The sequence below is a fragment of the Anomaloglossus baeobatrachus genome, chromosome 2, assembly GCF_048569485.1.
Source record: "Anomaloglossus baeobatrachus isolate aAnoBae1 chromosome 2, aAnoBae1.hap1, whole genome shotgun sequence".
Taxonomy (NCBI): Eukaryota; Metazoa; Chordata; class Amphibia; order Anura; family Aromobatidae; genus Anomaloglossus; species Anomaloglossus baeobatrachus.
In genome coordinates this window covers 427,164,783-427,190,638 of record NC_134354.1, presented here as the reverse complement: position 1 = coordinate 427,190,638, position 25,856 = coordinate 427,164,783, and the positions used below count along the sequence as shown (strand labels likewise).

Below are 25,856 nucleotides of genomic sequence, written 5' to 3'. Positions count from 1 at the left end.
AGTAGAGGTAATGCAGGACAGGGTAAAACATTTCCACAAAAACCCATTTCACCATATCTGATGCCCAGTTGTGCCAAAATTTGTGTTTTGGTGGGGGTATAAGTTTACTTGCAGTCCATGGCTCCTCTTTGCCCACTGCTTGTTGATTGTCTCTGCTGCCAATTAGTAGAGGGCGCTGCTGACAAGGATAAGCAAAGAGAAGCTGAGGACCGCAAGTGCACTGATATGCACACAAGGGCACTTGCGAGCCTAATTTGCATATGGATAATATATGCATTTTTTTGCAAAGGAGCAACAGATAGCGGCAAAATAGGTTTTCATGGGAATGTTTTACCCTATACTATCCTGCATTACTTCTGCTAGCCTAGGGCATATGTTAATGACAGATTATCTCCAAAGGGAATCTATCAGCAGGTTTTTGCTATTTGATTTAAGAGCAGTATAAGGTGAGGGCATGCATGTATCAGGTATTAGGGTACCTTCACACTTTAGCGATGCAGCAGCGATCCCACCAGCGATCTGACCTGGTCAGGATCGCTGCTGCGTCGCTACATGGTCGCTGGTGAGCTGTCAAACAGGCAGATCTCACCAGCGACCAGTGACCAGCCCCCAGCCAGCAGCGACGTGCAAGCGACGCTGCGCTTGCATGGAGCCGGCGTCTGGAAGCTGCGGACACTGGTAACTAAGGTAAACATTAGTAACTTAGTTACCAGCGCACACCGCTTAACTTAGCGTGTGCAGGGAGCAGGAGCCGGCACTGGCAGCGTGAGAGCTGCGGAGGCTGGTAATGAAGGTAAATATCGGGTAACCACCTTGGTTACCCGATGTTTACCTTGGTTACAGCTTACCGCAGGCTGTCAGACGCCGGCTCCTGCTCCCTGCACATTCAGGATTGTTGCTCTCTCACACTCAGCGATCTGTGCTTATCAGCGGGAGAGCAACAATAAAAAAACGAGCCAGGGCTGTGTGTAACGAGCAGCGATCTCACAGCAGGGGCCAGACTCAGCAGCGATCTCAGTAGCGATCTCGCTGTGTGTGAAGTACCCCTTAGGCTGTGTGTTGTAGTTTTAATACAATCAGTGTTTTATCAGCAGGAGATTAGAACTGCCTGACTACATGCCTCCTGCAGGCCAGTCAAGCCAATCTCTGTAACCCCACACCCTCCACTGATTGGCAGCTTGCTGACCATTCATAATGTACACAGGGATGTGTGCGGGGTTACACACAGCCAAGAAACCTGAGCTCTGCTACATCTACATTAGACAAAACAGGGATTCTATCAAAACTACATCAAATAGCTTAGTATGTGATACATCGCTGGAATCAGGCTCTGTGTTTCTACATTATGCTGCTATCATATGTCATGGCAACAACCTGCTGACATATTCCCTTTAAGTAACTAATAAAGAATCTTTATCATTCTCCTTTGCAACTTGAAACAGCGGAATCATAGGACTGACGTTACATCATGTAGAAGTCTGAGTTTTCAGATGCTTCCTGCATGATTATGTAGCAGGAACTGGAAATGAAAAAAATGATGCCTTTGGGCTAGGTTTCATAGTTGGGCCATTTAGTAAATAAATACCCAAACGTTAGACTATAAAATAGCAAAATCGTAAACTGTCCTGACCGTGTACATGTTATGCACAGATATCTTTAGTAATAAACCATCCACAATGGAAAAATGTTCTGCTACACGGAGAATTTACTTTATTTACTGAGTTTAGACATTGCAAAATAAAATACAGTAGTAAAAATGCAATGCATGCTTATCTTACCAAATAAAGAAGGAAGGTGTGTAGACCTGTCCCAAGCCCCACAGAGGACAGAATGCCTAAGCCTACCCAGTAGGCACACCATAAAAATTTCTTTTCAACATACTGTACATACTGCAAGAGAAAGACATTAGTACGGTAAGTATATCAGCAATTTCACCACACGTTGATTAGGTTTTTACTTCAAGCCTAGAGATGTTCTCTATTAAACTTTTGTTCCACACATAAAACACTTAAAGGGGCTGTCCACTGCTGAGAACGTCTTCTCAATCCCTAGGTTCCCCCCAGGTAACAAAATAATAAGTATACTAACCTCCGGTGATGGAGCAGTTCTAGCAGGGTTGGTAATGGCTCTCCTGGGGCTCACGTGACATGACAATCTCCGGACCATCCCTGCAGCCAATGTCGCGCGATCCTTGTGACCAATCAGGGCTGGCTTCACACTCCCCTCCTTCAGACAAATTATACATCAGGAGAAGGTCAGAGGGGAGACGCAGCTCTCACTTCCTCCAGATATCGGATTTGTCCGAAGCAGGGTAGAGGAAAGCCAGCAATCCCTGGGAGATCCAGTGCTGACACCGCTGGAACAGCACCGGAGGCGATTAGAAGTGTTATTTTACTGTGAAGAAACACGGGGTTTGAGAAGGGGGTGTCCAAGTAGTGGATAACCCATTCAAAATAATATAATAATTTTTAGACATAAATTACTTTAAGACTACTGTCACCAAACAAATATATTTAATTGCGTACATGGCTACATTCACGCCACCTTTAAACACATACATCTGGCTTATGGGTTATGCAGGATTAACCCCTTCAGCCCCCAGCCTGTTTTCACCTTAAAGACCCGGCCATTTTTTGCAATTCTGACCAGTGTCACTTTGACAGGTTATAACTCTGGAACACTTCAACGGATCCTGGCGATTCTGAGATTGTTTTTTCGTGACATATTGTACTTCATGTCAGTGGTAAATTTAGGCCGATATGTTTTGCGTTTATTTGTGAAAATTTCGGAAATTTAGCGAAAATTTTGAAAATTTTGCAATTTTCAAAATTTGAAATTTTATGCCCATAAATCTGAGAGATATGTCACACAAAAAAGTTACTAAATAACATTTCCCCCATGTCTACTTTACACCAGCGCAATTTTTGAAAAAAAAAAAATTTCCGTTAGGAAGTTAGAAGGGTTCAAAGTTCATCACCAATTTCTCATTTTTCCAACAAAATTTACAAAAAAAAATTGTTTAGGTACCACATCACATTTGGAGTGATTTGAGAAACCTAGGCGACAGAAAATACCCAAAAGTGACCCAATTCTAAAATCTGCACCCCTCACTCTGCTCAAAACCACATCCAAGAAGTTTATTAACCCTTTAGGAGCTTCACAGCAACCAAAGCAATGTGGAAGGAAAAAATGAAAATTTTACTTTTTTAACACAAAAATGTTACTTTAGCCATAAAAATTAGTATTTTCACAAGGGTATCAGGAAAAATGCATCATAAAATGTATTGTGCATTTTCTCCTGAGTACGCAGATACCCCATATGTGGTGGTAATCAAATGTTTGGACACACAGCAGGACTCGGAAGGCAAGGAGCGCCATTTGAATTTTTGAGTGCAAAATTAGCTGCACTCATTAGCGGACGCCATGTCGGGTTTGAAGACTCCCCGAGGTGCCTAAACAATGGAGCTACCCCACAAATGACCCCATTTTGGAAACTAGAGCCCTCAAATATTTTTTCTAGATGTTTGATGTGCACTTTGAACCCCTGGGGGCTTCACAGAAGTTTATAACGTTGAGCCGTGAAAAGAAAAAAAAATTTTTTTACCACAAAACTGTTGCTTCAACCAGGTAGCTTTTTTTATCACAAGGGTATCAGGAAAAAATGCACCATAAAATTTATGGTGCATTTTCTCCTGAGTACGCAGATACCCCATATGTGGTGGAAATCAAATGTTTGGGCGCACGGCAGGACTCGGAAGGCAAGGAGCGCCATTTCACAGCAAAATTGGTTGGAATTATTAGCGGACGCCATGTTTCATTTGGAGACCCCCCTGAAGTGCCTAAACAATGGAGCTCCCCCACAATTGACCCCATTTTGGAAACTAGACCCCTCATGGAATTTATCTAGCTGTTTAGGGAGCACTTTGAACCCCTGGAGGCTTCACAAACGTTTGTAATGTTCAGCCGTGAAAATATTTTATTCTTTTTTTTACCACAAAATTGTTTTTTCAAACAGGTAGCTTTTTTTTCCACAAGGGTATCAGGAAAAAATGCACCATAAAATGTATTGTGCAATTTCTCCTGAGTACACAGGTACCTCATATGTGGTGGAAATCAATTGTTTGGGCGTACAGCGGGGCTCAGAAGAGAAGGAGCGCCATTTCACAGTAAAATTGATTGGAATTATTAGCAGACGCCATGTTTCATTTGGAGACCCCCTGAGGTGCCTAAACAATGGAGCTCCCCCACATGTGATCCCATTTTGGAAACTAGACCCCCCCCATACAAAAAAAATTAGTTTGGCGAAATAAAAAATACAGACATCAGTAAAAAAAAAAAAAAAAAAAAAAAAAAAGAGCGCCTGCCACTAAGACCAGTGCCAAGCGTGAGAGCAATGCACAAGTCTCGCATCGCATCATCCACTGCAGTCTGGAAGCGAGCAACTGCGCTGGATAATGCGATGCGAGAGGGCGGGGCGGCAGATGAGAAAGGGCGCAGCGGATGGAAGATGGGAAAGGGCGCAGCGGATGGAGGAGCGGCAGAGGATGGGAAAGGGCGCAGCGGATGGATGATGGGAAATGGCGCAGCGGATGGATGGGAAATGGCGCAGCGGATGGAGGAGCGGCAGAGGATGGGAAAGGGCGCAGCGGATGGATGATGGGAAATGGCGCAGCGGATGGAGGAGCGGCAGAGGATGGGAAAGGGCGCAGCGGATGGATGATGGGAAATGGCGCAGCGGTTGGATGGGAAATGGCGCAGCGGATGGAGGAGCGGCAGAGGATGGGAAAGGGTGCAGCGGATGGATGATGGGAAATGGCGCAGCGGATGGATGGGAAATGGCGCAGCGGATGGAGGAGCGGCAGAGGATGGGGGGGGGGTGAGATGGGGATACCTACCTTACAGGATGGATCTAGGCAGCAGGATCACAGCAGACAGAAGAGGCAGCAGATGAAGGAGGCAACAGATCGAGGAGGGTGAGAGGGGGCAGTAGATGGAAAATGGGAGAGAGCAGGCAGCAGATCGGGGAGGGGGGCAGAGTCTGATGCGAGAGAGAGATGGCACATGTAGGGGAAGGGAGGGGGGCTTGCAGCACATGTAGGGGGAGGGAGGGGGGCTTGCAGCACATGTAGGGGGAGGGTGGCTGGCTTGCAGCACATGTAGGGGGAGGGTGACTTGCAGCACATGTGCTGCAAGCCAGCCACCCTCCCCCCACATGTGCTGCAAGCCAGCCACCCTCCCCCCACATGTGCTGCAAGCCAGCCACCCTCCCCCCACATGTGCTGCAAGCCAGCCACCCTCCCCCCACATGTGCTGCAAGCCAGCCACCCTCCCCCCACGTGGGGGGAGGGTGGCTTGCAGCACATGGAGGGATAGGTGGTGTGGCGATGGAGAAGGGGCAGCCGATGAAGGAGGCGGCGGCCGCCGCCGATCGGGGGCAGCAGCGGCTGAAAAAGGTGGGTGCGACGGCGGCGGGGACAGTGGCGAGCATGGCGGCGGGGACGGCGGTGGATCGGGAGCGGCGGCGGGGACAGCGGTGGAGCGGGAGCATGGCGGCGGAGACAGCGGTGCAGCGGGAGCATGGCGGCGGGGACGGCGGTGGATCGGGAGTGGCGGCGGGGACAGCGGTGGAGCGGGAGCATGGCGGCGGAGACAGCGGTGCAGCGGGAGCATGGCGGCGGGGACGGCGGTGGATCGGGAGCGGCGGCGGGGACAGCGGTGCAGCGGGAGCATGGCGGCGGAGACAGCGGTGCAGCGGGAGCATGGCGGCGGGGACGGTGGTGGATCGGGAGCGGCGGCGGGGACAGCGGTGGAGCGGGAGCATGGCGGCGGAGACAGCGGTGCAGCGGGAGCATGGAGGCGGGGACGGCGGTGGATCGGGAGCGGCAGCGGGGACAGCGGTGCAGCGGGAGCATGGCGGCGGAGACAGCGGTGCAGCGGGAGCATGGCGGCGGAGACAGCGGTGCAGCGGGAGCATGGCGGCGGGGACGGCGGTGGATCGGGAGCGGCGGCGGGGACAGCGGTGCAGCGGGAGCATGGCGGCGGGGACGGCGGTGGATCGGGAGCGGCGGCGGGGACAGCGGTGCAGCGGGAGCATGGCGGCGGAGACAGCGGTGCAGCGGGAGCATGGCGGCGGGGACGGCGGTGGATCGGGAGCGGCGGCGGGGACAGCGGTGGAGCGGGAGCATGGCGGCGGAGACAGCGGTGCAGCGGGAGCATGGCGGCGGGGACGGCGGTGGATCGGGAGCGGCGGCGGGGACAGCGGTGCAGCGGGAGCATGGCGGCGGAGACAGCGGTGCAGCGGGAGCATGGCGGCGGGGACGGCGGTGGATTGGGAGCGGCGGCGGGGACAGCGGTGGAGCGGGAGCATGGCGGCGGAGCCAGCGGTGCAGCGGGAGCATGGCGGCGGGGACGGCGGTGGATCGGGAGCGGCGGCGGGGACAGCGGTGCAGCGGGAGCATGGCGGCGGGGACAGCGGTGAAGCGGCAGCAGCGGCGGGGCGATCGGAGACAGCGGCGGTGAAGCGGGAGCAGCGGCGGGGACAGCGGTGAAGCGGGAGCAGCGGCGGGGCGATCGGGGACAGGGGCGGGCGGCGGGGACAACAACTTACCGCTCTCCTCGGCTTCTAGGGACGATCACAGGCCGCAGATCCACATTGATTGGAGAGAGCGGTCACAAGACCGGTCTCTCCAATCAGAGCTGGGGGCGGGTGAAGCATCGATCACCCAGCTCCAGCCAATGGCCAGTGCTACAGCAGCACTGATCAGGGCTGGATTTCAATGTTCCAGCCATTTTCAATGGCTGGAACATTACAGTGGCTGTAATTGGCTGAGCGGCGTTCGTCAGCCAATCACAGCCTCTGTAGGTTCGGGGAGGAGGCACCACCCCTCCTGAGGTCAGGCAGAGGTCCCCTCCTTCCCGAATCTACCGTTTAAGTAAATAAATTTCACTCCCCGGGGCTCCGGGACCGCGATTTCGCCAGGACGTACTGAGTACGTCATGGGTCGTTTAGCACCATGTCACCATGACGTACTCAGTACATCCAAGGTCGTTAAGGGGTTAAACGGATGTTAAAGTGCTTGTGCACCACCTCCTATTTCCTGTCACGGCTGACAGACAGTCATGAGGTGTCTGGCAATAGAAGGTAACAGCGTTTGGCTGCGCAAAATACTGACTTTCTGTTGTTCCTGCTCTTAGTATTCATTGTAATAGGTAGCTTCCCTACTGGGCTTTTAGCTCTCCCCCTTCTACCCAACTGCTGATCATCAGTATTCTCTTAGTGCTTAAATACGCCCTTCTTTCCTGGTGCTGGTGATATAATTCAGTTCATTCTAGCTCTGGTTGCAAGCAGGTGGCTTACTTTCATCTGTAGTACTGTTGCTGAAGCTTTGCTGAACTCCTGCCTGCGTCATCTGTGAATAAGTAGTTCATGCACTTTTCCCTGTGTGTTTTCCTTGTCTCTTTCCGGCTTGGTGCATAGATGTGGAACCCATCTAAGGTGGTAAGGGACCCCAGGGAACAGCAGTAGGTTTGGTAAGGGGTCACCATCTTCCCCCTTTTCTAGACGCAGGGGTCCCCTTCCCTTACTTTTCACCGCTAACTTGGTACTTCCCCGTGCCTAGTGTGACATTTTCACTATGGGTGCTGCGAGAATTTGCTGCAAACTATGTGGAATAGTTGTTTTGGCAACCCTAGTATGCCCAGCAGCTATCATGCCCTTGTATCCTATTCTAATTAATAGGTCACATGTACTATGCCTGCCGAGCATCAGATAGTGGTCTACAACTGTACTGTCCAGTGTGTACAACATCTTTCAACATCTGATGCAGGAATAGGAGGCGCTGTACAACCCTTTGAAAGAGGATGTCTACTACTGTGCGTGATACCTGGTGGTCAGGTGACATTGTTATGTGATGTGACTGCTGATCAGCTACAGCCCTTCTGTATTCCGATAAAGTGGACAATAGTAAAGGCTGCAGAAGTAATGATGAGAGAGTTTCGAAATACTAGGATTCGCGATACTCCTATAGAGTATTGTCTAATACTCGCGTATGCATTCCGAATAGTGTCTGCAATGCAAGTCAATGGGGAAAAACTCGCAATTAACGAGTAACCCGAAAGTTGCACTATTCGTGCAAGTAGCAAATAGTACAGCATTCGGGTTACTCGTTACTTTGCAAGTTTTTCCCCCATTGACTTGCATTGCACACACTATTCGGAATGCATACGCGAGTATTAAATATTAGCCAGTACTCATTACGAGTATCGCGAATCCGAGTATTTTGATACTCGCTCATCATTAGCTGTAGCCAATCAGTGGGCACTGATTGTCTATAGTGGTCATGTGACATAATATCAAGTGACTGCCTGGAATCATATCGAAGAGATCACCATCACAGAACGACTCAAGGAGGTAAGTAACCAGTGTTTTGTGTTATGACGGGCACTGGACAGATTAAGAAGGGGTAGTTGAGTGATGGAAAACGCCTGTGATTAAAATAACCTGCGTTTTATATAGAAACACATCATTAAATTGTACAGCTGCGTACAAAATAAAATGAGAACATCCAAGGGAATAGGTCAGCAAGATTAAGCTTCCCAAACTGCGTAGATGGGCATGCAGGTGATTGGAATGAAAATAATTTGACTCCTTTATATCTTCTGTTATCGCATTTTTGAGATATGTGGCTTTTAAACCCTTAAGGACCAGGACATTTTCAGTTTTGTTTTTTATTGCTCCCCTTCTTCCGAGAGCCGACACTTTTTTACATTTTTCTGTCAATCTTGCCATATGAGGGCTTGTTTTTTGCGGGATGAGTTGTACTTTTAAATGAAACCATATAGTGTACTGGAAAATGGCAAAAAAATTCCAAGTGCGGAAAAATTGCAAAAAAAAATGCACAATTGATTTTGGGGTATTTTAGTCACAGTGTTCACTATATGGTATAACTGATGTGTTGCTGTGATGCCTCAGGTCAGTGCGACTTTGTAGATACCAAACATGTATAGGTTTACTTTTATCAAAAGGGTGAAAAAAAAATCATAAGTTTGTCCAAAAAAGTGGCGCTCTTGGCGCCATTTTCTGCAACTCGTAGTGTTCTTATTTTTCAGGACACGGAGCTCAGTGATGGCTAATTTTTTGCATCTTGAGCTGACGTTTTTAGAAAGGCACCATTTTTGTGCGGATGCACCGTTTTAATCGCCTGTAATTGCATTTTGCGACAACCAAAAACGTAATTTTGGCTTTTGGAATTATTTTGCGGCTATGCAGTTTACCGATCAGGTTAATTGATTTTATATTTTGATAGATAGGGCATTTCTGAACGCAGTGATACCAAATGTGTTTATAGTGTTACATTTTTTTTTTATTAATGTTCAATGGGGCGAAGATTTGAACTTTTAGGGTTTTGTTTTTTTTTTTTAAATATTTTTTTTTATTTTACTAGTCTCCCTAGGGGATTATAAGAATCAACAGTCTGATCACTTCTTCATTTTAGTTGATTAGAGCTGTACAGCTCTTAGCAGCAGAAATGCAGCGTTCCTGTTCAAGCCACTGCTCTGTTGGCTCTAACAGAAAATACGACATGATAGCAACAGAACTCCTCACATGACCTATGGCCTTCAATGGTGCCACAGAATGTTCCCCGCCACGGATCCACTTGCGCCTGTTAGCCTCACATGTTTGAGGATCAAACCAGTAGACATGTGCAGAGATCACTGCCAGCTCACCGCAGCAGCCGGTGGTGATTGCCGCGACATGGCCAAGGACATACTGGTACGTCCTCTGTCGTTAAGGGGTTAAGTCATGTACATGAGGTGTTAAAGGGAATCTGTCACCAGGATTTTGCTTCCCCATCAGAGAGCAGCATAATGTGTCGACAGAGACTCTGATTCCAGCGATGTGTCCTTAGCGGTTTGCTATTTTGATAAAAACACTTTTCTTTGCTGCAGATCTAGCAGGTATTTGAATTGTGGAGCTTTATATCCCCGCCCACAACAATAATTGTCAGCTTTTTCTCCATATACAGTGTACATAGAAAGCTGTAGGTAGGGGAGGAGTTATGCAGGGTTTATGAATATGTTGGACTACCTGGCAGCACGCCAAGTAGTCCTCTAATGATAAAATCACTGATTAATCATCAGGAAATTATCAAAACTACACTTAGCAGCCCAGTAAGTGACACATCGCTGGAATCAGGGTCTCTGCCCTTACATTATGCTGCTTTCAGATTAGGTGACAAAAACCTAGTCAGATTTCCTTTAAGTGCTGTGGTCCTGAGAGTGCACTTAAAAGGGCCACTGCATTCAGAAATCATTTCATTGTTCAGCAAGCACCAGCCACTCTAGCTCGATTCATAGCTCACTGTCTGATTTCCTTACCTGGAGCCCAAAGTAAAAAGATAGTGATCTATGACAATCAGTCAGGCTAAAAACAACCGAGAGGGTAGTTGGGTGCTTTGTTACACCAAAAGCATTTTAGCATTTTAAAAAAAGAAGCAAATGAGGCGTAAATTCACAGTTAAAACGAACATGGAATGTGGCAGGATGGAACTTTCTTTTAGGCTATGCGCGCACGTTGCGTATTTGCATGCAGTTACGCTGCGATCTGCACCGCAGCGTAATTGCATGCGTCCTGCGTCCCCAGCATAATCTATGAAGATTATGCAGGAGACGTGCGCACGTGGGGTATTAGAGCGCAGCGCTTCAGCTGCTGCCCGAAGCGTGCGTTCTAAGAAGTGACATGTCACTTCTTTCCTGTGCTCTGCATGCATCCCCCGCTCTGTGTATGGGAGAGGCTGCAGTCAGACTGCATGGAATCGGCTTTTTTTTTTTTTTCAGTACGCACTGTTTCTGCAGCGATTTGAAGCGCACGTGTGCTGTTCAAATCGCTGCAGAAATTTCTGCAGTGATAGTACGCAACGTGGGCACATAGCCTTAGGCTAAATACTAAAGTATACGCAATCTTGCTCAACGTTCAGAACTAATGAAGAAACCTGTTAACAGATTATATAAAGAAGCAATATGAAGACTGAAACAATGTAGTAAACATACGTATAGAATAATAAGTATATTTGACACGATAACTGGTGGTGTAGGACTTCATTAGTGACTACATACCTGTTGATGTGCTCCTTCAATATAATACGCTACTGTAAGAGATGAAAGGAGGAGCAATAGTGAGCCTACCATCCCCCGACGGTGCCATAACCTATGGGACAGAATTAAATTAAGTAAAATGACCTTTATTTATAAACCAAAACACAGCGGTTAAATAAAAAGTATTAAAATGCATTCTGAAATATTTAGAGATTATTTACCAAACATCAGCAATGATTTAAAAAAAATGATTATTTTTTCCCTAATAATTTACACATTATCTGACATGCCATTATGGCTCCACCGTTCCTCCTCAAACTAATTGACCTGGAACTGTGGCAGAAAGTGACATGGACGTTGTATAGCATTCTGCCACTAGAAACAAATCCGCCCAATCAACTAAAGGCCACGTCTCACTAAGCAACATTGCTAGCGACATCGCTGCTGAGTCACTGTTTTTGTGACGCAACAGCGATCTTGCTAGCGATGTTGTTGTGTGTGACATCCAGCAATGACCTGGCCCCTGCTATGAGGTCGCTGGTCGTTGCTGAATGTCCTGGACCATTTTTTGTTCGTTGCTCTCCCGCTGTGAAGCACCCATCGCTGTCTTTGACAGCGGGAGCCAACGATCTGAATGTGCAGGGGAGCAGGGAACCGGTTTCTGGCAGCTGCGGACGCTGGTAACCAAGGTACATATCGGGTATCCAAGCAAATCGCTTTGCTTAGTAACCCGATGTGTACCATGGTTACGAAGCAGAGCGTCGTTACACAGGTCGCTGGTGGCTGGTAGCTGATCTCTGATCGCTGTGGAGATCTGCCTGATTGACAGCTCACCAGCGACCATGTAGCGACGCACCAACGATCCCTGCCAGGTCAGATTGCTGGTTGCGTCGCTTAGTGTGACAGTACCCTAAGCGCTATCCTAATCAGTGGTAAACTGTGTGACAAATAGAGGCAGTAAAGTTTATGACCAAGGTCTGTAAAAAGTAAAGCTAGCTTAGCAATATTAAGGCTCTGTCCGCACGATGCGTTTTTTCTTGTGTTTTGGTGGAGTTTTAAAGGGAACCTGTCATCAGAAATTTTGCACTAAACCTAAAAGATTCCCCCTCTGCAGCTCCTGGGCTGCATTCTAGCAAGGTTCCTGTTTCTATTGTGCCCCCTTTCTGACCAAAATAAAGACTTTATAAAAGTGGTACCTTTTGTATTCAGATCTTGATAATGGTACACGGGGGCGGGCTCTCTGGTGTCCGTTAGTCTGCCTCCTGTCGCTTTAGGCCGTCCCCCATCGCACAATTGCAAAGAGGTGACGTGAGGTAAGCTGGCCAGCGCTTGCGCAGAACGGTGGAGGCGGCGGTCGAGGCGGCGGTGAAAGCGTGACCACGAGATTATGGGCGGGTACTTACTAGAATTGCTAGAATGCAGCCCAGGAGCTGCAGAGGGGGAATCTTTTAGGCTTAGTGCAAAATTTCTGATGACAGGTTCCCTTTAAGCTGCACTGTGTCAATGACAAAATGCATGCGCTGTGCTTCCCCAGCAAAGTCTATGAGAAAATCAGAAATTCCATGCGCACGTTGCTTTTTTTTAGGCGTTTTGTTTGACAAATATTTATCAAAATCGTTGCCTAAAAAAAAAAAAAAAAAAAAAAGTTACTTCTTCATTGCGTTTTGTTAACAGTTTCCACCCATTGACTTCTCAATCTCAAAACGCACCGTCCAAAACATGGCCAAAACGCAATGAAAACGCGGACAATACACATGCGTTTTGACCACTTTTTTTTGTACAACGTAGTGTTTACATTTGTCAATAGTGTGCAGTTTAGTTGTCAGCGTGCGGACATACCCTAAAACATCAGTAGTAGTTCTGCACAAGTGCACTCAGATGAGAATGAGAAAAGGGGTGCACCTAAAACAGTACCTTCCCCTCGATTTAGCCATGTAGCAGAGCTGAGAGCTGACTGTCCAGCCCACACCAGGCTCTCTATAGTGAATGTACATTGACAGTGAGGTGTCAGACGAGGCGGTGTGTCGGACTGCCATGCGCATAACATTATAGCCCGAGCAATGAGACGTCTTGCTGGTTAAACAAAGCAAATAAACAACAGATTGGACTTTGACAAGACAGGCAGGCCTGAATCCTCTGTTTTAACCCTTGCAGCATGCTGTCTTCAGCTTACATAGCAAAAACCTGCTGACAGATTCCCTTTAAACCATCTACTTGACTTCTGATTAGATTGCCTATCAGAGCACCATGCCTCAGGACTCCTCACTTACTACTTTCCTAAATCAGTATAAATAGTTTATAGTTATGGTATATTGTTTCTTTGATATTTCTTTTTATTTTAGGTAGACAATATAGGTGCTTTTAGAGGGATATTCCCTTTGGCTCACATTTAGTCAATTAGCTGTGGTTTGCCCAAGAGAAAATACATTGTGACATTTTACTAAAAGTCCACTACTTGTTCTACGTATTAGCTCCAAAATGGAGGCAACAGAAAGTGAAGAGGTGTGTGCAGTCTGCAGCATGCATCCAAAATGTTCCAGAAAACAGTACTTGAATGTACATAAGTACTAAAATGGAGAATGTATGCTGCGTCAACTTGAATAAAGTGAACAGCTGCAATTCAGTTTTAAGGAGTCAGAAAATCTATTGCACTAAAAATAAATTTCCGTTTAATAACTTTTCAATTTTCTCTCAAAGCAATGGTTGCTCTGCATGTGTTTCACTGCTCAGATTCTCAGTAACATGTAGTATTCAAGGGAATGGGTGACTGACCATATAATAGAATAATAGATATTTGAGCCAAGTTTTACCTCAACCCCCCCCCCCCAAAAAAAAAAAGTCTTATGCTCACGTGATACTATAGCTGCAAAAACAAAGATTATTGAGAACAACTGTTCTTAAAGGTAGTCTGTCAGCAGGTTTTTGCTATGTAGGCTGAGGACAGCATGCTGTAAAATGACAAAAAGCAGCTATGGCTCTTATCTATGTGTGGGCTATTGTTTACTTAAACCAATGGCTTTATTACCCTGTGATTAACATTGCTAGGTCTAGCTGGCCCTGCAGAGCAGTCCGACACCCCCCCTGCTGAGACTGTGCATTGGCTGTAAGTTGTCAATCTCTATTGAGAGCTTGGTGTGGGTAGGACAGTTCTCCCAGCTCTGTTACATGCTTAAAAGTCAATTCTTTGATTATGTGAGAACGGTTGCACCCAGTAATCTATGTGATACACTGTTGGATTCAGAATCTCCTTGCCTACATTATGTTGCTGTCAAATGAGGTAACAAAAATCTGCTGACAGAGTCCCTTTAAGAGCTTTTGATAATTTTTCAGTGTGGAAAGGCTGCTGATCACCCGAGGAACGAGTAAAACGCTTGTACATTGGGTGAAATAATCATTAGCACAAAGCAAAAAAAATAAGTTTTCTTGGCGGAAAGTTTTGTGCTACCAAAAATGGCAGCAACCTATGGGCACTCAGCGATCTATTAAAGATAAAGCGCATGCCTTAGGGTACCGTCACACTTTATCGACGCAGCAGCGATCCCACCAGCGATCTGACCTGGTCAGGATCGCTGCTGCGTCGCTACATGGTCGCTGGTGAGCTGTCAAACAGGCAGAGCTCCCCAGCGACCAGTGACCAGCCCCCAGCCAGCAGCGACGTGCAAGCGACGCTGCGCTTGCACGGAGACGGCGTCTGGAAGCTGCGGACACTGGTAACTAAGGTAAACATCGGGTATGGTTACCCGATGTTTACCTTAGTTACCAGTGCACACCGCTTAGCGTGTGCAGGAGCCGGCACTGGCAGCGTGAGAGCTGCGGAGGCTGGTAACAAAGGTAAATTTCGGGTAACCACCTTGGTTACCCAATGTTTACCTTGGTTACAGCTTACCGCAGGCTGTCAGACGCCGGCTCCTGCTCCCTGCACATTCAGGATTGTTGCTCTCTCGCTGTCACACACAGCGATGTGTGCTTATCAGCGGGAGAGCAACAATAAAAAAACGAAACAGGGCTGTGTGTAACGAGCAGCAATCTCACAGCAGGGGCCAGATCGCTGCTCAGTGTCACACACAGCGAGATCGCTAATGAGGTCACAAAAACCGTGACTCAGCAGCGATCTCAGTAGCGATCTCGCTGTGTGTGAAGTACCCCTAACTGCAGCCTGCCTGTGCAAAAAGGCTATTAAAAGGACCGTCAACCAGTAAATGTTTACCCATCAGCGATTGCTTACATGGACCTTCCAAGGGAACTAAACAACTGCTTATCAGTAAACATTAATAGTCTGTTTACACAGACAGAATAGAGTAAACCGTGTTCACTTGATGATCTGTAATAGATTGCACAGGGAGCATAGACTGCTGTTGTTCTTGGCAGCACAAGTCCGCTATTACACAGGATAATACAGTACACCGATGAGAATGATGATCTTTTGCATAAAAGATAATTACACCAGATGAATGAGCAGGCTATTTAAACTAGAAGATTATTGTGAATGAGAGTCCTTAAGAACGCTCATTCACCTTTATCCTTCAGTGTAAATTGAGTTTAAAGGTGGTGTCACACATAGCGACGACGACAACGACGTCGCTGCCAAGTCACCATTTTCTGTGTCGTAGCAGCGACGTCCCGTCGCTGTGTGTGACATCCAGCAACGACCTGGCCTCTGCTGTGAGGTCGCCAGTCGTTGCTGAATGTCCAGCTTCATTTTTTGGACGTTGCTCTCCCGCTGTGAAGCACACATCGCTGTGTGTGACAGCGAGAGAGCGACGACCTGAAGCGAGCAGGGAGCAGGCGTCTGGCAGCCTGTGGTAAGCTGTAACCACGGTAAACATCGGGTAACCAAGAAGCCCCTTCCTTGGTTACCCGATATTTACCTTAGTTACTAGCGTCCACCGCACTCACGTTGCCAGTGCCGGCTCCCTGCTCCCTGCATACGTAGCTGGAGTACACATCGGGTAATTAACCCGATGTGTACTCTGGCTAGGATTGCAGAGAACAGGGAGCCGGCAAGGGCAGCGTGAGAGCGGCGGATGCTAGTAACTAAGGTAAATATCGGGTAACCAAAAGAAGTGCTTTCCTTGGTTACCCGATATTTACCTTAGTTACGCTTCCATGCGTCGCTGCTGGCTGGGGGCTGGTCACTGGTGAGATCTGCCTGTTTGACAGCTCACCAGCGACCATGTAACAACGCAGCAGCGATCCTGATAAGGTCAGATCGCTGGTCGTGATCGCTGCTGCATCGCTGTGTGACACCACCTTAAGGGTATGTGCACACAGAGTATTTTTTCTCAGCTTCTAAAGTAGACAGCCAAGTTCTTGAGGAGTTTTGAGTTTTTGAGGAGGATCTGGAGAGTTTTTGCTCAGTTTCTGGTCCAAAACTCCTAAAAGAAAAATCTCAGTGTGAACAAAGCCTAACAATAAGGTTACATAGGTCACATGAAGTAGCATTCACCAGCTATTTTTATATTAAAAGGCAATGTTTTACAATGTTCTATTAAACATTTGGCCAATTTGCTGAACTATAATAGAACAATAGAAAGGACTGACTCAGTCTATCAAATATATAATACCTCGCATTAGGTAACAAGACACTTGAAGTTTGAAATTATTACAGGAAATCACCTACAAATTTCACATTATCCAATTGACCTTTAAAAGCCAAACAAACCTGAAACCGTGAGTCTTATTCTTCTAAGTGTGTGTGCTTAACATGCATCATCGTATAGAATTACAGAGCACCTACACCAAATCTATCTACTGCACCCATCACTGGGGTTGCCAACAGTCCAGCAATGCCAGAACAGTCCGTGAGAATCAGTATTTCCCTATCCTTAAAACAAATATTAATGTGGCCATGATTTTTATGATAAAATGATCATTTCAGAGTTTACAGTGAATGCTGCTAATGTGCTCATATCAAAATTATGAGCTGTTGTCCTTTGCTAGTTTTTCCACAAAGATGTCAAATGTTGACATTTTGACTTACGTTTCACAAAAATCCAAGTATACAAATTATTTAATAAAATAGAGTTTATAAAGAATTAAGGGTTCTAGACTTTTAGAACTTAAATTGAATGAGATATGGTTTTCCAAGGCATCTGCAAAAAATGGTGGTTGTGCAAAAATCAAGTTCCTTGTAGTCACATAAGATAAAACGGGTAAAATCCCTGAACCTTTCAATTACCGTTGACTAATACATACAAAAACTATATGGAAATATTAAATACAGCATGGTCTTCAAGAAGACAATACAAATCAATTTTGTTTATAAGTACAGTATATTAACATGATCAACTATTTAAAAGAAAAATGAATCTAAATGTTAAAAGGAAAACTAATTAACTTAGCTTTCTTTAGCAACTAATAAGATTTTTTAAATGAACCAGAAAATGTGTCTTTCATTCTACAGCAGCTTCAGCCTAATCTTTAGAAGTCATCACAGTGCCGCCCTATAAAGAGTGATAGCGCTATCTCTGCTCCTTGACTAATGACACCAGCTGCCCCTACTCCCCCTTGGCTTGTAATAACAGCAATCCCCCATTCCTCCTTTGATAGTGACAGCAGCCACCTTTTGCCCTTGACTAGTAACACCATCTATTCATCCCCCTTGACCAGTAATAGCAACCCCCTCACCTCCCTAAGACCACTATCCTCTCTTCTACCCCATGACCAGTACCAGTATACTTCCCATCACTCTTTAACCAGTGGCAACACCCTTCCCTGCACTAACTGATCAGTGAAGACACCCTTCCCTGCACTAACTGATCAGTGAAGACATCCTTACCGCCACTAACTGACATGAGACAACGCCCTTCCCTCCACTAATTGGAGATACCATTTCCTCCACTAACATGAAACAACACCTTCATTCCTCATGACCGTATTCTCCCCTCCCACTTGACTAGTGACAGAACCCATCCACCCTACTTGATTAGTGACGGCACCAATCCCTGCCCCCTCTTCCCTTAATAGGGACAGCACACATACCAGCTTTGACTAAGAACAGCACACATGCTCCATTTGTCTAGTGGAAGTAGCTATGCCTCCCCCTTGACTGTTGGCAGTCATAGCTGCTAATAATCAACTGCCATCTCATAGTCCTTCAGCAGTCACAGTAACCATCTCTCTTCCCCATCTAGTTACACCAACCATTCCTCTGCCCTTGACGAAATCACAGCAGCCATTCTAACCTCCTTCAATTAGCTGTCCCTACAAGTGATGGGCAAGCGTGCTCACCACTGCTCGTTAACCGATCGAGAATTGGGTTGTTCCAATGCGACTCAAGTATTGAGCATAATGGGAAACTCAAGCATTTTCTCGAGGCTCGATCAAGTAACGAGCTGTGGCGTGCACGCTCACCAAACACTAGTCCCTACCTCTAAGGCTGGTTTCAGACGTCCGTGTGACATCCGTTTTTAACACAGATGCCACACGTACCTATGTTATTATTTGCTGTTACTCTCACGTCCGTGTGACCTCTCATGACCCCGCACGCACACACGCAGGCATGTCTGTTTTTTCTCCGACAGCACAGGTGTCACACGGATCGCACACTTATGTGATCCGTGTGACACGTACCGGAGAAAACAGAGGTCTTTTTAATAAAAAGATTTTCTATATTTACCTCTCTCCAGAGATGCTGTCTCCCGCTCCTGACCATCGCTCATTATACTCACTGAATAGTCAATGCCCTGTGGAGTTGGAAGCAGGAGCAGCGCTGGGGACTTCAGTTCCGGGGACCGCATCGCTGGGTAAGTATACAGCAATGTGTGTGTATCCATGTGTGTCTGCTATGTGTGAATACATATGTGTGTCCTGGGTGTGTGTGTGTGTGTGTGTGTGTGTGTGTGTGTGTGTGTGTGTGTGTGTGTGTGTGTGTGTGTGTCCTGTGTCCTGAGAACCTGGAGCATCGCGGGGACAGCATCGGTGACTCAAAGTTCCCAATGATCTCTGATGAACCCGTGAAGTTGTGGTGCAGATGTCGCAGGGGTCATCAGGATGTCATCAGAGTTCATTAGGGATTCTAATGACCTCCTGGATGTCACTGTGCTTGCAGAACACTCACCTGTCCCCGCAATGCTGTCCTCGGCGGTACCCAGCGCTGTCTCCAGCAATGCTCTGGCTTCCAGGTCCTGAGTGCGGTGAATAATCGATGAATATAATGAGCGGGGGTCAGGAGCGGGAGGCAGCAGAGCCGGAGACAGTAGGTAAATATGGAAAATCTTCTTCTTTCACAGACCCGTGTTTTCTCCGGTACCTGTCACACGTATGCAAACACTGATGTCACACGTGTGACACACGTATGACCATAACCATGTGTGACTGGTACCTGATTAAACACTGACATCTGAAACCGGTCTAAAATATTAGTTAATGTAGAACTATCACCACTGCCAACATGGTCATGTACAGTGCCCTCTGATAGCAGGAAGCTCCTACATACACCAGCCTATAGTTGGGGAAAACCACCAGCTTTTCAACACTTAGGCTAAGTTCACACACTGCGTTTTTTTGACGCTGCGTTTTTGACGCAAAAAACGCACAAAAACGTACCCGCGGCAAAAACGCATGCTTTTTTACCGCGTTTTGGTGCGTTTTTTGCTGCGGTTTTGCTCACTGCGTTTTTATGTGTTTTTTATCAGTGAACATTGCCATTAAAGATTGTTAAAAAAAAAGAAAATAAGAAAAAAAGGTCTGATGTCATTTCCTTCTTCAATATGTTCTTCATTCTCCACTAGTGTATGCAGGAGAGTAGACAGCTGCAGAACTTCAAGGCTCAGCATGCTCCATCCAGGGCTGTATGCTGGAGGGAGAGTCAGGGGGAGCAGACCTACGAGGCTCAGCATACTCCATCCAATAGTGTATGCAGGAGAGCAGACAGCATCTGCCGAACTACAAGGCTCAGCATACTCCATACAGGACTGTATGCAGGAGAGCAGACAGCAGCTGCCAAACTACAAGGCTCAGCATCCTCCTTCCAGGACTGTATGCAGGAGTTTTTTGCCTCCCCAAAAAAATGACGTGGGCTTCGCCATATTTTTGTATGCTAGCTGGGAACAGCAGGCAGGTACAGGCTGCCCCCAACCCCCAGCTGCCTATTTGTACCCGGCTGGGAACCAAAAATATAGGGAAGCCCTTTTTTTTTCCATGAATTTTATGAAATAATTAAAAAAAAAAAAAAAAAAAGACGTGGGTTTCGCCCAATTTTTGTGTCCAAACAGGTACAACTAGGCAGCTGGGGATTGAAATCCGCAATGCAGGGTGCCCAAGCTTTCTGGACACCCCCACTGCAAATTGCAGTCCGCAGCCACCCCAGAAAATGGCGCTTTCAAAGGAGCGCCATCTTCTGGCGCTGCATCCAACTCTTCCAGCTGCCCTGATGCCGGGTGGCTCGCTGGGTAATAATGGGGTTGGGGAAACCTGTGTATTATCAGCTGGCCCTAAGCCCGAAATTCATGGTGTCACGCTAATATTAGACATGGCCACCATGAATTTCTAGTAAAGATTAAAAAAAAAAAAAAAAAAAAAAAACAGAAAAATATTTTGATTAGAAATAAAACACAACACAATTAGTGACTCCATCTTTATTGAAATAAAGAACCCCCCTCCGCAGTAATCCTGGGTCAAGGGTCCCGCACCGTCTAATCCGGATCCGATATCATCGGTTTGCTGGAAGGCAAAGCGATCAGATGATGTGTCAGGTTTAAGGACGTGAATAGTATGACATCAGCTGATTGTATAAACGACTTTTATACAATCAGCTGATGCATCAGTGCAAAAAAAAAAAACTACACACTTCTGTGCAGTGTCGGACTGGCTACCGGAGAAATCTCCAGTAATGCCAGGCCTGGATTCAGGTATCTGCACTGCACTCCGGAGCTGTCACCTGAGCTCTGGCGTGCAGCCTGGACTTTACAGCGAGCGAGCGCCGAGTGATTGATTCCCCGGCACTTGCGGTTCAGTTCATGACAGCTGCAGACATCCCGGCCTAATCTCCGGTGCTCTCACATGAACTCCGGAGATCAGCCCGGTCTGTCTGCAGCTGTCATGAACTGACTGCAAGCGCCGGGGAATCTGTCACTCGCTCGCTGTACAGTCTAGGCTGATGCATCAGTGCAAAAAAAAAAAACAAACAACAACTACACACGTCCGTGCTGACTCCCGTCCGACCGCGTCAGGAGCTGCCGGTAATCAGCTGATTACGCCTCCTGACGGCATCAGTTGATAGCCGGCCAGGCGGTAAAAAGCCGGCGTCACCGCGAGACTTCCGATCAGCTGATGCGTCAGGTGACCACATCAGGTGATCACTGCCAGGTTCTCCAGCTATCGTACGTGCCTGGGAGCCGGCACACATCGAGAGCGGGGGTGGCGGTACCGGGAAGAGGAGCTGGGAGTGGACATGGCATCGGGAGTCTGCAGACAGGTGAGTATGACATTTTTCTACTGTTCACTTTTGATTTAGCAGCAGATTCCACCACCTGCACGGGAACGGACATGGCACCAGGCGGGAAATGGAAGCAGCGGTGGCGGTACCAGGAGGATTCATGCTTCTATGTTTACTGACAGAAGAAATCCTCTTCCTGTACATGTCACTGTACTACCCACCCCTTGCGTTTATAGCTGCGTTTTTAGTCATAAAAACGCACTAAAACGCAGCTATATTGGCAATTTGCGATTTTCATTGCGTTTTTGAACATCTCATTGAACTCAATGGGTGGAAAACGCAGTGAAAAACGCAAAAATAATGGACATGCAGCGTTTTTGTGGGCACCACAAAAACGCAGCTAAAAAAAAAAAAAACGCTGTGTGCAGACCGCAAAAATGAAAACTCAGACTTTGCTGGGGAAGCAAAGTCATGCAGTTTTCTGAGCAAAAACTCACCCGAAAAACGCACAAAACGCCGCGCAAAACGCACTGTGTGAACTTACCCTTAGAGGTCAGGGAGCTAAACCTGGTGATCACAGGCAATTTTCTACTTGCCATGGTTGCCTGCAATACAGTTTACCAATCCGTAGGTTCTGCCTGCCTCGCCTTTTTGAAATGTAACAGAATTGAACATGTAAACTACATTTGAAATTGAACTTTCCCATTAAAAGAAAATTATAATACAAATATTTCGGAAATGCTAATCAGCAACTCTGTAAAATTCTGTTAAAACAGTTTCTGCTAAAAGCAGAAGTGACCAGAAAAGATAAGGAAGAGTTCAGATAGAAGAACAAGGTAAAAACACACCACTGTCCAATAACAGTTTAAGGCTATGTGCCCACGCTAGAATGTCCCTGCGGATTTTTTTGCCTGAAAATCCGCGACTTTCGCGGCAAATCCGCACCCGCGGATTTGCCGCGGATTTTTTTTTTTTCCCCCATTCAAAGCCAAAAATCCGCACCAAATCTGCACCAAACAATTGACATGCTGCAGATTTTTCCGGATCAAAATCCGCGGCAAATCCGCCGCGGAAAAATCCGCAGCATGGGCACAGCATTTCCAAAATGCCATTGAAATGGCTTGGAAGTGCTGCTGCTGCAGATTTTCGGCAAATCCGCGGTAAATCCACGGCAAAATCCGCGGTAAATCCGCGGTAAATCCTGTAGCGTGGGCACATAGCCTAAGGGGTTGTCTGGTCTTTGTGAAAGTCTGCAGTCACTCTGTGACTGTAGACTTCTGAATCCTTACAGTGTACACACTGCGCTGTCAGGATTCTCCAATGTTGCTAGAGGTCACATCTCCATAAGTATGCAATTTGCATATTTTCAGTCACATTGTGACTAGATTTGCTTGCACTCAATTACTTTGTTTTAAGTGGGGTTGAATTAGGCTACTTTCACACATCCGGTTTTTGCTCTGCGGCACAATACGGCACTCTGCAGAAAAACCGCAACCGTTTTTTTTGCCACCAGTTGCGTTTTTTTTTTGCATAGACTTACATTAGTGCCGTATTGTGCCGCATGGGCTTGCGTTCGGTCCGGTTTTTGCCGCATGCGGCAGATTTAGCCGATGCCGCGGCCGGATGGAACGTTGCCTGCAACGTTTTTTGCTCCGGCAAAAAAAACGCATCGCGCCTATGGACGCCGGATGCGGCGCGATGCAGAAAAAACGCATCCGGTCGCCGCATGCGGTTTCTTCCGCTGCGCATGCTCAGTAGCGTGCCGCAACCGGAAAAAAAAACGGACGGGCCGCATGTAAAAACTTATGCAAAGGATGCAGTGTTTTCGCCGCATCCGTTGCATAGGTTTCACAGCCGGATTGAGCCGCACTGCTCAAACCGGATGTGTGAAAGTAGCCTAAGGGTATGTGCGCACGTTGCTTTTTACCTGCTTTTTACCTGCTTTTTTGCTGCTTTTTCTTCTGCGCTGTTTAATGCCAAAATGGATGTGTTCTTCTATTCAAGCAAAGTCTATGGGAATTTGGGTTTCTTGTTCACACTATGTTGTTCAAAATGCTGCCTTTTTGTGGCAGAACTTTGGTCAAAAACTCAGCTTTTCAAAGAAGCAACATGTCAATTGTTTTTGCCATTTGGGTTTTGCACTGCAAAGCTGAGTTTTTGACCAAAGTTCTGCCACAAGAAGGCAGCATTTTGAACAACATAGTGTGAACAAGAAACCCAAATTCCCATAGACTTTGCTTGAATAGAAGAACACATCCATTTTGGCATGAAACAGCGCAGAAGAAAAAGCAGCAAAAAAGCAGGTAAAAAGCAGGTAAAAAGCAACGTGCGCACATACCCTAAGTCTAATTGGCACATGACTGCATATATGCAATTTGTTCAGTGACTGTGCAGTCTGTAGCGTGCGTGCTATAAGGATTCAGAAGTCTGCAGTCACAGAATGATTGCAGACTTCCACCAGAAGATAGAACCCCGTTAAGAATTTTTTTTAGATATTTCACCTTACTAACTTGTACTATAAATGAGTTACATGATTTCTTCTCCAGTTATAGCTAGAGGTAGGTTTACTATTTACAGAGTAAAGTCCTATGTGAGTGCAGATGATAGATTGTAAGATGCTAAGCAGGGCCATCAATCCTCTTGGTGTATGTTATACGATATGTTATTCTGTAAAGTCTTATCTATAGCTCCTATAACTAAAAGTCACTGCACCGCAAAGTCTATTGTCAAAGCATGATTTATTAGCATAGTGAGATAAAATTCTTACTTTAAGCTCCATTCCTTCAAGTTTATCAAAGTTTCAAGAAAAAAATACTGCAAGGTAATGAATGGCTTCCTCCAAAGAACAATACTCTGTCGTTCTTCACGGTCTCGCCTTTTCTTCTCATTCAGGAAGTTGGAATCTGTGAAATAAAAATCAGAATAAGGTTTCACTTAAACTACAAATAATTGGGTATCAATGTCAAATTTCTTCACAGCCTGCGATTCCGAGGGCTGGTGAGGCATGCCCTACCGCTTTACCATTCCATCAACGGACTACCATAAGTGGAGTCATACAAAAAGGGCGCTTAGTCATCAGGAAACAAATCCTGTGCAAGGCTTCTGTAACACAGCTAAACAAGGGTTTCCTTCCGGGTTCTCCAGTTTCCTCCCACATGCCAAAGACGTAATGATAGGGGATTTAGATTGTGAGCTCCAACGGGGACAGTGATGCGGATGTATGTAAAGCGCTGTGGAATTATTGCCACTATGTAAGTGAATGAATATTATTCTTGTGCTAGTAGGAGTACTGGAAAAGAATATAGTGCTTAGCAGTGGCAGAATAGAGTGGTAACAGGTAGTCCTGCTTTTCAGCTGTTAAGCCAGACAAACATGACACAGCTGTTGGAACAACATCAGATATCTCTCCTAAATTCCTCACACATATAGGCTAGGTTCACACACTGCGTTTTTTTGACGCTGCGTTTGTGTGCGTTTTTTGCCGCAAAAAAACGCACAAAAACGCACCCGCGTCAAATAAACGCGGCCAAAAACGCACGCGTTTTTGCCGCGATTTGTTGCGTTTTTTGCTGCGTTTTTGCTCACTGCGTCTTTATGCGTTTTTTATCAGTGAACAAAAAAAAAAAAAGGTCTGATGTCATTTCCTTCTTCAATATGTTCTTCATTCTCCACTAGTGTATGCAGGAGAGCAGACAGCTGCAGAACTACAAGGCTCAGCATACTCCATCCAATAGTGTATGCAGGAGAGCAGACAGCAGCTGCAGAACTACAAGGCTCAGCATGCTCCATCCAGGACTGTATGCTGGAGGGAGAGTCAGAGGGAGCAGACCTACAAGGCTCAGCTTCCTCCATCCAATAGTGTATGCAGGAGAGCAGACAGCAGCTGTCGAACTATGAGGCTCAGCATCCTCCATCCAGGACTGTATGCAGGAGTTCTTTGCCCCCCCCCCAAACAAAAAAAATGACGTAGGCTTCGCCATACTTTTGTATGCTAGCCGGGTACAGCAGGCAGGTACGGGCTGCCCCCAACCCCCAGCTACCTATTTGTACCCGGCTGGGAACCAAAAATATAGAGAAGCCCTTTTTTTTTTAATTATTTCATGAATTTCATGAAATAATTAAAAAAAAAAAAAGAATGACGTGAGCTTCGCCTAATTTTTGTGTCCAGCCGGGTACATCTAGGCAGCTGGGGATTGGAATCCACAGTGCAGGGTGCCCATGCTTTCTGGGCACCCCCGCTGCGAATTGCAGTCCGCAGCCACCCCAGAAAATGGCGCTTTCATAGAAGCGCCATCTTCTGGCGCTGTATCCAACTCTTCCAGCTGCCCTGATGCCGGGTGGCTCGCTGGGTAATAATGGGGTTAGGGCTAGCTGTATATTATCA

The 25,856-nt window shown here is 46.7% G+C and overlaps 1 protein-coding gene across 1 annotated transcript in view; it reads right to left on the bottom strand.

Annotated features, from left to right (window-relative positions):
* Positions 1–25,856, bottom strand: part of VMP1 (vacuole membrane protein 1) — a 276,634-nt gene that overhangs the window by 184,036 nt on the left and 66,742 nt on the right. The window contains exons 4-6 of the mRNA XM_075336229.1: positions 24,240–24,375; positions 11,116–11,206; positions 1,779–1,889 (exon numbers count right to left, since the gene is read on the bottom strand). Coding sequence (XP_075192344.1) covers positions 1,779–1,889; positions 11,116–11,206; positions 24,240–24,375 — 338 coding nt within the window. The remainder of the gene's footprint in view (positions 1–1,778; positions 1,890–11,115; positions 11,207–24,239; positions 24,376–25,856) is intronic.